The 12500-nt window shown below is 35.1% G+C and overlaps 1 protein-coding gene across 1 annotated transcript in view; it reads right to left on the reverse strand.

Annotated features, from left to right (window-relative positions):
- The window catches only part of LOC137651096 (protein sax-3-like), a 745749-nt gene that overhangs the window by 50724 nt on the left and 682525 nt on the right, over positions 1-12500 (reverse strand). Inside the window, 1 exon segment of the mRNA XM_068384236.1 lies at positions 10499-10847. Coding sequence (XP_068240337.1) covers positions 10499-10847 — 349 coding nt within the window.

Genomic DNA, 12500 nt, shown 5'->3' on the forward strand with positions numbered 1-12500 from the left:
ATGGGAAAGCCTCATTGAGAAGAGGCGAAGTTGTAGCTTTAACCTTCCAAGAGACTTTGTAAAAAAAACGACTGAAGATCGTATTTTTTCAAGTAGCAAGTGCCCTTCTGTTGATTTTTCTTTTCTGCACCATTGCGGGGCAGATATTCACACGTTCCCCCAGGGCCCGGCGATGTTCAGTGGAAGATTGTTTTCGTACTGGAGTTGTGGTCTGCTTAGTAGCTATAGTAGTCTGGCCCTCAGACGCGCGATTGTTAAAAAATAAAAGGATATTTTATTGGATTTTTTATTATCATGCAAGGAAACAAGTCTTCGTCTCGACCTACACTTAAAAAAAAAAAAAAAAAAAAAAAAAAAAAACGTAATTTTAATCGGAAATTCTCTGTAAAAATATACCGTTCTCAGCCGTATTTCAGTAAAATACAGTCGACCGTAATTTTACCTTGAATTAATTCTTTTACGTTTTGGTGACTATAATATCACTCCTTGAGTTCATTATATTCGTTCTTAAAAAGGTAAATACCTGGCAATACTTGTCCCAGGATTTTTATCGTTTTCTTACGGCAAATTTTGTAACAGTGTAGCCAGGAGTTGAATGAATGATTCCTATAAAATCAGTGTTTGTATTGTCTGTAAGAGTAATTCTGGATTTAATTTGTAGTGTACACTGTTGAAAATTTGCCCCCCCCCCAAAAAAAAAAAAAAAAAAAAAAACTAGGTATCTTGGAAAAAATGTTGCCTTGCATTTGCAGTTTTAAAAATGGATATATTGACGTTAAGGTGTGATATTTCAGTAAAATATCCGTATAAATTAATAACAAAGTAGGGAGAAAATTACAGTTCCCTGTATTTTACTGAAATTGAGATGAGAACCTTTTATTTTTTTGGAGAATCCCCGATTATAATTTTTTTTATTTTTTTTTTTGACGTAAGTTCAAGTTAAAAAGGAATTCCTGCTTATTATACTCCACCAACGAAAAATAGAAATCATTCACAGTTTTATAAAATGATCTCTATAACACAAACTATACATTCGCTGTTTCATTTATATGTTAACTATTGAATAATTTGTCTGGAATCGCAACTTTTAAAGAGAAAATGGCTTGAAAAAAAAAAAAACTACACAGAAAACTAAAAACGAGAAAACAGAAGTTTGGGGGAAAATAAATTAGATTCGTGGGTCCAGTCACCGCCATAACATTTTTTGTACCCATTCCTTTTAATTTACTCAACAGCTGCAATATATATATATTTTTTTTTTTTTTTTTTTTTTTTTGCCAGAGAACTATTTTCTTCGGCCAGTTAGGTAAAACGGACCACTTAAATGTAGAGGAATTTAAGTTCCCTGTTCTTTATGTGGTGAAAAGAAATCCCCCTCAACAACTACGACTAAACTACGACAGTATTGCGACAGTATTACGACTCCTCAACGACTACGACCAAATTACGACAGAATTACGACAGAATTACGACAGAGTCGTCATGACGCCGCGACTTTCCATCTCGAGTCACCGTTTCGAAACATTTTAATGGTCGTATTGGCCAGAAGATGGACGCCATAAAAAGGAGGAAATTGTGACGGTGAGAGCAGTCCTTGTAGGTCGGGGTAGGCTCTAGGGTCGGCCATAGGGTAGGCTATAAGGTAGGCCATACGGTAGACCACCGGGTCGGCTGCTGCATTTGGCCCTGTTGGGGATCGTAGGGGAACGTAGGGGAGGAGACTCCCCACTTTGTTAACGCACGTGGGGAACCGGAGGTTTACTTTTGGGGGGATGTGATTCCTCCTGTGTCCCACAGTTTCCCCCCACCCCCCATTCCAGGCTTCCGTCTGGAGCTGACAGTTTGTCGTGATTTGCAAAGAGGGGGAGAGATGGTTGTTGGGAAACTGCTAGGTGGCCGTGGATGCTTTCGTGGAGAGGAGGAAAGAGGAAGAGAGGATGACTTAGATTGTAGAAGAAGGGAGGAAGAGAAATGTGTAAGAGCTGGAAAAGGCAAATGAAAATAGCTGGAAAGTTCATGTCCTAACCCAAATTAACTGGAAAAAAGGTAAAAGAAATAGCTCGAACATTCATGTTCTAACCCAAATTAACTATAGACAGGTAGGAAGACTTAATTCGCAGAAGGAGGGAGAAAGAGAAATGTTCAAGAACTGGAAAAAGGTAAATGAAAACAGCTGGAACGTTCATTTTCTAACCTAAATTAACTAGAAAAAGAGAGGAAGACTTGAATCGCAGAAGAAGGGAGAAAGAGAAAGGTGCAAGAACTGGAAAAAGGTAAATGAAAACAGCTGGAACGTTCATTTTCTAACCCAAATTAACTAGATAAAGAGAGGAAGACTTAAATCGCAGAAGAAGGGAGAAAGAGAAAGGTGCAAGAACTGGAAAAAGGTAAATGAAAAAAGCTGGAACGTTCATTTTCTAACCTAAATTAACTAGAAAAAGAGAGGAAGACTTGAAACGCAGAAGAAGGGAGAAAGAGAAAGGTGCAAGAACTGGAAAAAGGTAAATGAAAACAGCTGGAACGTTCATTTTCTAACCTAAATTAACTAGATAAAGAGAGGAAGACTTGAATCGCAGAAGAAGGGAGAAAGAGAAAGGTGCAAGAACTGGAAAAAGGTAAATGAAAACTGCTGGAACGTTCATTTTCTAACCTAAATTAACTAGAAAAGAGAGGAAGACTTGAAACGCAGAAGAAGGGAGAAAGAGAAAGGTGCAAGAACTGGAAAAAGGTAAATGAAAACAGCTGGAACGTTCATTTTCTAACCTAAATTAACTAGATAAAGAGAGGAAGACTTAAATCGCAGAAGAAGGGAGAAAGAGAAAGGTGTAAGAACTGGAAAAAGGTAAATGAAAACAGCTGGAACGTTCATTTTCTAACCTAAATTAACTAGATAAAGAGAGGAAGACTTGAATCGCAGAAGAAGGGAGAAAGAGAAAGGTGCAAGAACTGGAAAAAGGTAAATGAAAAAGCTGGAACGTTCATTTTCTAACCTAAATTAACTAGATAAAGAAAGGAAACTTAAATCGCAGAAGAAGGGAGAAAGAGAAAGGTGCAAGAACTGGAAAAAGGTAAATGAAAACAGCTGAAACGTTCATTTTCTAACCTAAATTAACTAGAAAAAGAAAGGAAGACTTGAAACGCAGAAGAAGGGAGAAGAGAAAGGTGCAAGAACTGGAAAAAGGTAAATGAAAACAGCTGAAACGTTCATTTTCTAACCTAAATTAACTAGAAAAAGAAAGGAAGACTTGAAACGCAGAAGAAGGGAGAAGAAAAAGGTGCAAGAACTGGAAAAAGGTAAATGAAAACAGCTGAAACGTTCATTTTCTAACCTAAATTAACTAGAAAAAGAAAGGAAGACTTGAAACGCAGAAGAAGGGAGAAGAAAAAGGTGCAAGAACTGGAAAAAGGTAAATGAAAACAGCTGAAACGATCATTTTCTAACCCAAATTAACTAGATAAAGAGAGGAAGACTTGAATCGCAGAAGAAGGGAGAAAGAAAAAGGTGCAAGAACTGGAAAAAGGTAAATGAAAACAGGTGGAACGTTCATTTTCTAACCTAAATTAACTAGATAAAGAGAGGAAGACTTAAATCGCAGAAGAAGGGAGAAAGAGAAAGGTGTAAGAACTGGAAAAAGGTAAATGAAAACAGCTGGAACGTTCATTTTCTAACCTAAATTAACTAGATAAAGAGAGGAAGACTTGAATCGCAGAAGAAGGGAGAAAGAGAAAGGTGCAAGAACTGGAAAAAGGTAAATGAAAACAGCTGGAACGTTCATTTTCTAACCTAAATTAACTAGATAAAGAGAGGAAGACTTGAATCGCAGAAGAAGGGAGAAAGAAAAAGGTGCAAGAACTGGAAAAAGGTAAATGAAAACAGGTGGAACGTTCATTTTCTAACCTAAATTAACTAGATAAAGAGAGGAAGACTTGAATCGCAGAAGAAGGGAGAAAGAGAAAGGTGCAAGAACTGGAAAAAGGTAAATGAAAACAGCTGGAACGTTCATTTTCTAACCTAAATTAACTAGATAAAGAGAGGAAGACTTGAATCGCAGAAGAAGGGAGAAAGAAAAAGGTGCAAGAACTGGAAAAAGGTAAATGAAAACAGTGGAACGTTCATTTTCTAACCTAAATTAACTAGATAAAGAGAGGAAGACTTGAATCGCAGAAGAAGGGAGAAAGAGAAAGGTGCAAGAACTGGAAAAAGGTAAATGAAAACAGTGGAACGTTCATTTTCTAACCTAAATTAACTAGATAAAGAGAGGAAGACTTGAATCGCAGAAGAAGGGAGAAAGAGAAAGGTGCAAGAACTGGAAAAAGGTAAATGAAAACAGGTGGAACGTTCATTTTCTAACCTAAATTAACTAGATAAAGAGAGGAAGACTTGAATCGCAGAAGAAGGGAGAAAGAGAAAGGTGCAAGAACTGGAAAAAGGTAAATGAAAACAGCTGGAACGTTCATTTTCTAACCTAAATTAACTAGATAAAGAGAGGAAGACTTGAATCGCAGAAGAAGGGAGAAAGAAAAGGTGCAAGAACTGGAAAAAGGTAAATGAAAACAGGTGGAACGTTCATTTTCTAACCTAAATTAACTAGAAAAAGAGAGGAAGACTTGAATCGCAGAAGAAGGGAGAAAGAGAAAGGTGCAAGAACTGGAAAAAGGTAAATGAAAACAGCTGGAACGTTCATTTTCTAACCTAAATTAACTAGATAAAGAGAGGAAGACTTGAAATCGCAGAAGAAGGGAGAAAGAAAAAGGTGCAAGAACTGGAAAAAGGTAAATGAAAACAGGTGGAACGTTCATTTTCTAACCTAAATTAACTAGATAAAGAGAGGAAGACTTGAATCGCAGAAGAAGGGAGAAAGAAAAAGGTGCAAGAACTGGAAAAAGGTAAATGAAAACAGGTGGAACGTTCATTTTCTAACCTAAATTAACTAGATAAAGAGAGGAAGACTTGAATCGCAGAAGAAGGGAGAAAGAGAAAGGTGTAAGAACTGGAAAAAGGTAAAGGAAAATAGCTGGGATGTTCTTTTTCTAACCAATTATTATTATTAATTATTATTATTATTATTATTATTATTATTATTATTATTGTTATTATTATTATTACTTGCTAAGCTACAACCCTAGTTGGAAAAACAGAATGCTATAAGCCCGAGGGCTCCTACAGGGAAAGTAACCCAGTGAGGAAAGGAAATATGGAGACAACATGAGAAGTAATTAACTACTGAAATAAAATATTTTAAGAACAATAACTACGTAAAATAAATCTTTCACATATAGGCTATAAAATACTTTGAAAAAACAAGAGGAAGAGGGTACACTGTTTCCTCATCTCTGTTTCCTTATTTCGTTTCCTCACTGCGCTATTTTCCCCGTTGAATCCCTTGGGACTTGTAGCGTTCAGCTTTTTCCCAACTAGGGTTGTAGTTTAGCTATTAGTAACAACAACAACAACAACAACAACCAATAATAATAATAATAATAATAATAATAATAATAATAATAATAATAACAGTACGTAACTCAGTTTGGTATAGTATAGTAAATAATTTTCTTGTTTGCTGCTATTGCCAGAAGATATGGATAAATTGAAGTTATAAGAAAAGAACGAGTTTTGGTAAAGGTCTATTCATAGCAGTTTCTACAGACCTTTACAAAGCAAACTATAAAAATGAAATACAGAAATGGTATAAGGAAGATTATTTCTTACATATTGTTGTGAACTAATTGCATTGAGTGAAGTGAGGCACTGGAGACTTGTTTAATCATCCTCATTTGTTTAGTTATCCTCAACAAATAACATAATTTTCATTGCAATGAAATTTACTGGAAGAATATTTTGCAAATTATTTAGCAGCGATTTTATTTTAATTTTAGTATAAAATTCTTTAAAGAGAGGAATATTATATCGCTTGAGTATCAAATTATTCAAAGAAAATAATATGATAATAATTTTATTATCAAATTCTAGAAAGAAAAGAATATTATAATAAATTTTTGTATCAAATTCTTCAAAAGAAAGAATATTATAATAATAATTTTGGTATAAAATTCTTCAAAGAAGAGAATAACGTGATAATAATTTTAGTATTGAATTCTTCTAAGAAAAGAATAATGTTATGATCATTTCAATATCAAATTCTTCAAAGAAAAGACTATTAGAATAATCATTTATCATCAAATTCTTCAAAGAAGAGAATAACGTGATAAGCATTTTAGTATTGAACTCTTCAAAGAAATGAACGATGTTAGAAGTCCAAACAATATTCATACAATTTCCACAAAATTACACCCCTAGCCAATCCATTTCCAGCCATCATTAAGAATTTGAAAATAAAATCCCAACTCCTCATTTATTCACCTCTGTCAAATCAACCGACAAGTTGTAGATGGGCGAGAAATAACCATTACTGTGAGAGTGAATTATGAAATTGCCCAAGATGCCATAAACGTTAAAGGAACCGTGCAGTTTGAGTGATAGTGATTTGGAATTGTACCTTGTAAACACGCATTTAAATTTCGCCCCCATTTTTACTGCCGCGCTATTTGCCACAGTTCGTACTCCAGGGCATTACCAAAGGATTCTGAATAATGAAGGAGTGGGGATTAAACCTCTGGAAGATCGCGACATTTCATAAGCATCATTTGAAGGAATATGAGGAAAAGAGAATGGCCTGAGAGAGAGAGAGAGAGAGAGAGAGAGAGAGAGAGAGAGAGAGAGAGAGAGAGAGATTGCAAAATGACAATGCAAATATAGGAATGATTATTGAGAGAGAGAGAGAGAGAGAGAGAGAGAGAGAGAGAGAGAGAGAGAGAGAGAGAGAGAGAGAGAGGAGCTAAATCCACGGGTCTTACAAAAATGAAGGTTATAAAAGTCGCAGTTACAAATTTCCTTTTCTTTCTTGTCTCCTCATTTTCCATTTTTCCTTCTTTGTGAAATGATTTGCCTAAGGAATGACATGACGAAAAGGATCATGAATTTCACACGGCGGAAGAACGAGGCGGAGGAAGAAGGTAATGCGTTAAGAAAAATCATTTAATAGGACGACTAAAACCTTATAAATAAGCCGAGCGCTAAATTGCCCCACGGGGCAGTTGGAGTACGGGGGTAGTGCCAGGCAAGTGCCAATTGAACCGTGGCCCGGTCAATATCCTTTGCCGGTGGAGATGTATATCGTGCAAAAGGAAAGCAATTGCAAGCAATTGCAAGCAATTACAGTGCTCGTGATTACAACATTGGCGGGTTGGGGTAGCAAGGAGTCAAGAGCACAGTAGCTTTATATCAATCAGGGCCTAGAGATTATACTGTGATTAGAGGTGCGGGGAGAAAAAGTTCCCTTGAAGGAAAATGGGAAGAAGGAAAGTATTTCTTCTCACTTTGCCTTTGAGGAGTTAAAGAATTGGTATGGGAGGAGTGGGGTTGGGGGAATTAAGAGGGGGGAGGGGTGGGGGGGGGGGGGGCACGTTAACTTGGGGGTGTTGGGCCCCTAGTCGACTGGTATAAAAAGAGGAAATTTCTGTGGATGAGGAATAGTTTCGGCTGAAAAGAAAATGTTTATGAGGGTTTTGGGAGGAGCTCTTGAGGGTGTGGAGAATTGGAGTTGGGTGGAAAAAAAAACGGGTTAGATTAAGGCCTGGAAGAATGGATTGGGCGAAAGAAATTCGTGGAAAGGAATGATAAAAAATACAGGGAAGAAAATGGTTCCATGGTGAAAGGTTTAAAGGTTTAAAGGCCGCTCATGAATGGCAGGGGCAAGGGACAATGCCCTAGAGACTGACCATATATTTATATGATCAGCACCCAAGCCCCCCTTCTCCACCCAAGCAAGGACCAGGGAGGGCCAGGGAAAGGCTGCTGATGACTCAGCAGATAGGTCTGTAGGCTCCTCCAAACCCCCTATCATTAGCTTACAAGGATGTTGAGGTTGCAGCGATCAAAGAAACTAACGAGTTTGAGCCGGAATCGAACCCCAGTCTTGCGACCAGTCAGGGACGTTACCACATTGGAATATCATGTTCATGATGAAATTTAAAACGTGCAAAGTTAGCACGATTTTCTACAAAATAGTATAGGAGGCTAAAACCTTTGTTCATTGAAATACCCTTATATAATTGTTTTCTTTTTTATTGAAACTAGAATCTAATTATGTTCAGGAAAATGACGGATAATTGTAATTAGAGGGAATTAACAAGATATTTATACTTTGTTTACATATGATATATCTTTAAGGTTTCTAAAGTTTGTTCACTAATATCACATTTCTTTTAAGGATTTTAAGCTCTCGTCACACAAAAATTCTGTAAGATTTTTAAGCTTTGATCACATATCAAATATCTTCAAGATTTTTATGCTTTGTTTACATATCAAATATCTTTAAGGTTTCTAAGCTTTGTATACATATGAAATATCTTTAGGGTTTTTAAGCTTTGTTCACATATCAAATATCTTTTAAGGTTTTTAAGTTTGTTCACAAATATCTAATATCTTTAAGGTTTCTAAGCTTTGTTCACATATAAAATATCTTTAAGGTTTCTAAGCTTTGTTCACATATCAAATTTATTTTAAGGTTTTTAAGTTTGTTCACAAATATCTAATTTCTTTAAGGTTTCTAAGCTTTGTTCACATATCAAATTTCTTTAAGGTTTCTAAACTTTATTCACAAATATCTAATTTCTTTAAGGTTTCTAAGCTATGCTCACATATAAAATATCTTTAAGGTTTTTAAGCTTTGTTCACTAATATAAGATTTCTTTTAGATTTCTAGGCTTTGTTCGCAAATATCAAATTTCTTGAAGGTTTTTAAGCTTTGTTTACAGATATAATTTTTTTTGGAAGGTTTTAAGCTTTGTTTACCTATCAAATTTCTTGAAGGTTTTTAAGCTTTGTTTACAGATATAAATTTTTTTAAAGGTTTCTAGGCTTTGTTTACCTATAAAATTTCCTTAAAAGTTTTTAAGTTTTGTTCATAAATCAATTTCTTTAAGGTTTCTCAGATCTGTTCTCAAACATGAAATTTCTTGAAGATTTCTAAGATTTGTTCATCTATCAAATTTCTTTTAATGTTTTTAAGCTTTGTTTACTTATCAAATTTATTTAAGGTTTCTTAGCTTTGTTCACATCCGATTTCTTTAAGGTTTCAAAGCTTTGTTCACATAAAATTTATTTAAGGTTTCTAAGCTTTGTTCACATATAAAATTTCTTTATGGTTTCTAAGATTTGTTTACAAACATGAAATTTCTTGAAGATTTCTAAGCTTTGTTCATATGTCAAATTTCTTTAAGGTGTCTATGATTTTTTCACATATCAAGTTTCCTGAAGGTTTCTAAGCTTTGTTCACAAATTAAATTTTTATAAAGTTTCTAAGTTTTGTTTAGCTATCAAATTTATTTAAGCATTTTCACATACCAAATTTCTTTAAGGTTTCTAAGCTTTGTTCACAAATTAAATTTCTTGAAGGTTTCTATGCTTTGTTCACTTACCAAACTTGTTTAAAATGTAGATCTCAATTGTATTGAACGAAAATTATATTTGCATCTGTAAATGGCGATTATGTAGACTGAAATGTAATTCAAGCACCAGGTAACTATAGTAAACTGATTCAGACAAGTGAATTCGTACATTAAAACACGGATTCTTAGAAAGACGTCTCTATAGGCCGCCAACTCAGAAATAATGTAAGAAACGAGTTCTGTTATAACTCAGTATAACTGATCAGGGTATCGGATCCTTGGCTTAATTTCAAAAAGCTTTTAGGGAAAGAAGCATTAATGAGAAACGAGAAGGGGAAAGTTGGAAACCTCTAAGATTGCCATTAATATCACGAGGTATTTTCGATCTCAGAATAGCCAGGAAACATTAACATGTTTGATAGTTTTTATATTGATTGAATTTGAGTTTTCTGGTATCCTGACATAGAAGGTCATTGACGCTGATATAATTTTTTTAGAAATAAACAATAAGAGTCATTGACGCTGATATCATTTGTTAGAAATAAAGAATAAGACGAAAATAAATTTTAAACCATAAAAGCGAAGATGTCTTTATAAAAGTTAGATAGATTTTAGAAGACCTGCATTTAGATCTAATAATGTAACGGGGCATTGTGTAGAATAACTGGTACTGCCTTGGTACATCATAGAAGTGGAGTCCTATCAAATGAATTTCCAGTGAACGGTGGAGTACTCCAAGGGAATGTGTTGTCACCTACGTTGTTTATCCATCTCATAGAGCTAGTTTGAAAAGACTAGTTTGTGTAGAATAACTAGACTAGTACTGCCCCGGTACGTCATAGAGATAAAAAATTAATTATAAAACACTGGTACATCATTAAAGTGGAGTCCTATCAAATGAATTTCCAGTGAACAGTGGATTACTCCAAGGGAATGTGTTGTCACCTATGTTGTTTATCTTCTTCATAGCGATGAAGTTTGAAAAGACGAATTTTGGTAGAGACAAAAAATTTAATTAAAAAACACAAACTTTGTACTGAAGACTTACCATTGAGAGCAGGCAGCTTCGACCCCTTGTTCTGTGATCGCCTGATGTACAGTAACACGATGAACACCAACAGCAGGAAAAACATTGTACCTCCGACGAGTACAATAAACCAGGCCTCTCTAACGACACCCTCGGAACCAGCGTGTCTATTGGCCAAGGGGTTCAGCAACGCCGGATCGGTCTGCAATCTGATTGGTCGGGAAGTGGGGCCTGAGCCCATTTTTGAGAGGGCCGATAGGCTGACGGCGTATGTGTGCCCGGGTACCAGAGGCGCCAGATGGTATGTGAAAGTTGATGAGTTCACTGTCTTGTTGCTGAAGACCACAGTCTCGTTTACAAAAGCGACAATCTGGAAAGAAGGATAAAGTAAATTAGTTTTTGAGTTGTGCACAAATGTACAACTACACTGTTGAGAATTTGTATTAGAAAAACGTTAAATGCCTGGAAAGAATGATAAAGTAAATTAGTTTTGAGTTGCGCATAAATGTACAACTACACTGCTAAATATCTGGCCTATAAAACGATGAATGCCTGGAAAGAAGGATAAAGTATATTAGTTTTAAGTTGTGCACAAATGTACAACTACACTTAAAAATTTGCCTAAAAACGTTGTTTGCCTGACAACATTTTCCCCCCCCCCAGGATTTTTACCGTTTTAAGAACGGATATATTGACGTAACAGGAATGATATTACGGTCACCAACCCATAAAAGATAATAACTGTACTACTAAATTGGTAAAAAATTTGCCTAAAAACGGTAAATGCCTGACAAAATTTTTCACCCAGGATTTTTACCGTTTAAAAAACGGATATATTGACGTAAAAGGAATGATATTATGGTCACCAACCCGTGAAAGATAATAACCAACTAGGGTAAACATTACGGTCGCCTGCATTTTACTGAAATACGGTTGAGAATAGTATATATTTACTGAGAATTTCCGATTAAAATTACGTTGTTTTTAAGTGTATGAGAAAGTACCAAAATTCCATGTACTGTAACCTTGAAGGTAACTTTATTTTACATTTAAAGAATAGCACGCAAACATTATTTACGAGAGATAATTTTAAACAATCCTTTAAAAAAACGGCTCAGAATAGCATGTTTTTACGGAGAATTTCCCATTAAAATTACGGTTTTTTAAGTGTAGAAGAGAACATACCAAAAAATCCATGAACTGCAACCTTGAAGGTAACTTTATTTTATGTTTTTAGAATAGCACGAAAACAATCCTTAATTACGAAAGATAATTTTAAATAATCCTTAAAAAAACGGCTGAGAATATTGTATTTTTACGGAGAATTTCCCAGTAAAATTACGGGTTTTTAAGTGAAGGAGAAAGTACCAAAAATCTATGAACTGCAACCTTGAAGGTAACTTTATTTTATGTTTTTAGAATAGCACGAAAACAATCCTTAATTACGAAAGATAATTTTAAATAATCCTTAAAAAAAACGGCTCAGAATATTTTATTTTTACGGAGAATTTCCCATTAAAATTACGGGTTTTTAAGTGAAGGAGAAAGTACCAAAAATCTATGAACTGCAACCTTGAAGGTAACTTTATTTTACGTTTTTAGAATAGCACGAAAACAATCCCTAATTACGAAAGATAATTTTAAATGATCCTTAAATAAAATAAAAAAACCGGCTGAGTATAGTATATTTTTACAGAGAATATCCGATTAAGATTTACGGGTTTTTTAAGGGTAGGAGAAAGTACCAAAAATCCATGAACTGTAACTTTGAAGGTAACATTATTTGACGTTTAAAGAATACCACGAAAACATTAATTACGGAAGATAATTTCAAACAATCCTTTAACGAACGCCTTGTTGCATTTACAACGCATTCTCGTTAGCTTATGGCCGACTTCCTTCACGACCCCATAAAACCATGCACCACTAGTTCTCTTCGGGACACAACCGTCCTCATCATACTTAGAAGCAGAATGAAGGCCCCTCCAGGCCCGGGGAGAGAGAATTTCGGGTGCGCTTACCT

Source organism: Palaemon carinicauda, chromosome 1, assembly GCF_036898095.1.
Source record: "Palaemon carinicauda isolate YSFRI2023 chromosome 1, ASM3689809v2, whole genome shotgun sequence".
NCBI classification, from domain to species: Eukaryota; Metazoa; Arthropoda; class Malacostraca; order Decapoda; family Palaemonidae; genus Palaemon; species Palaemon carinicauda.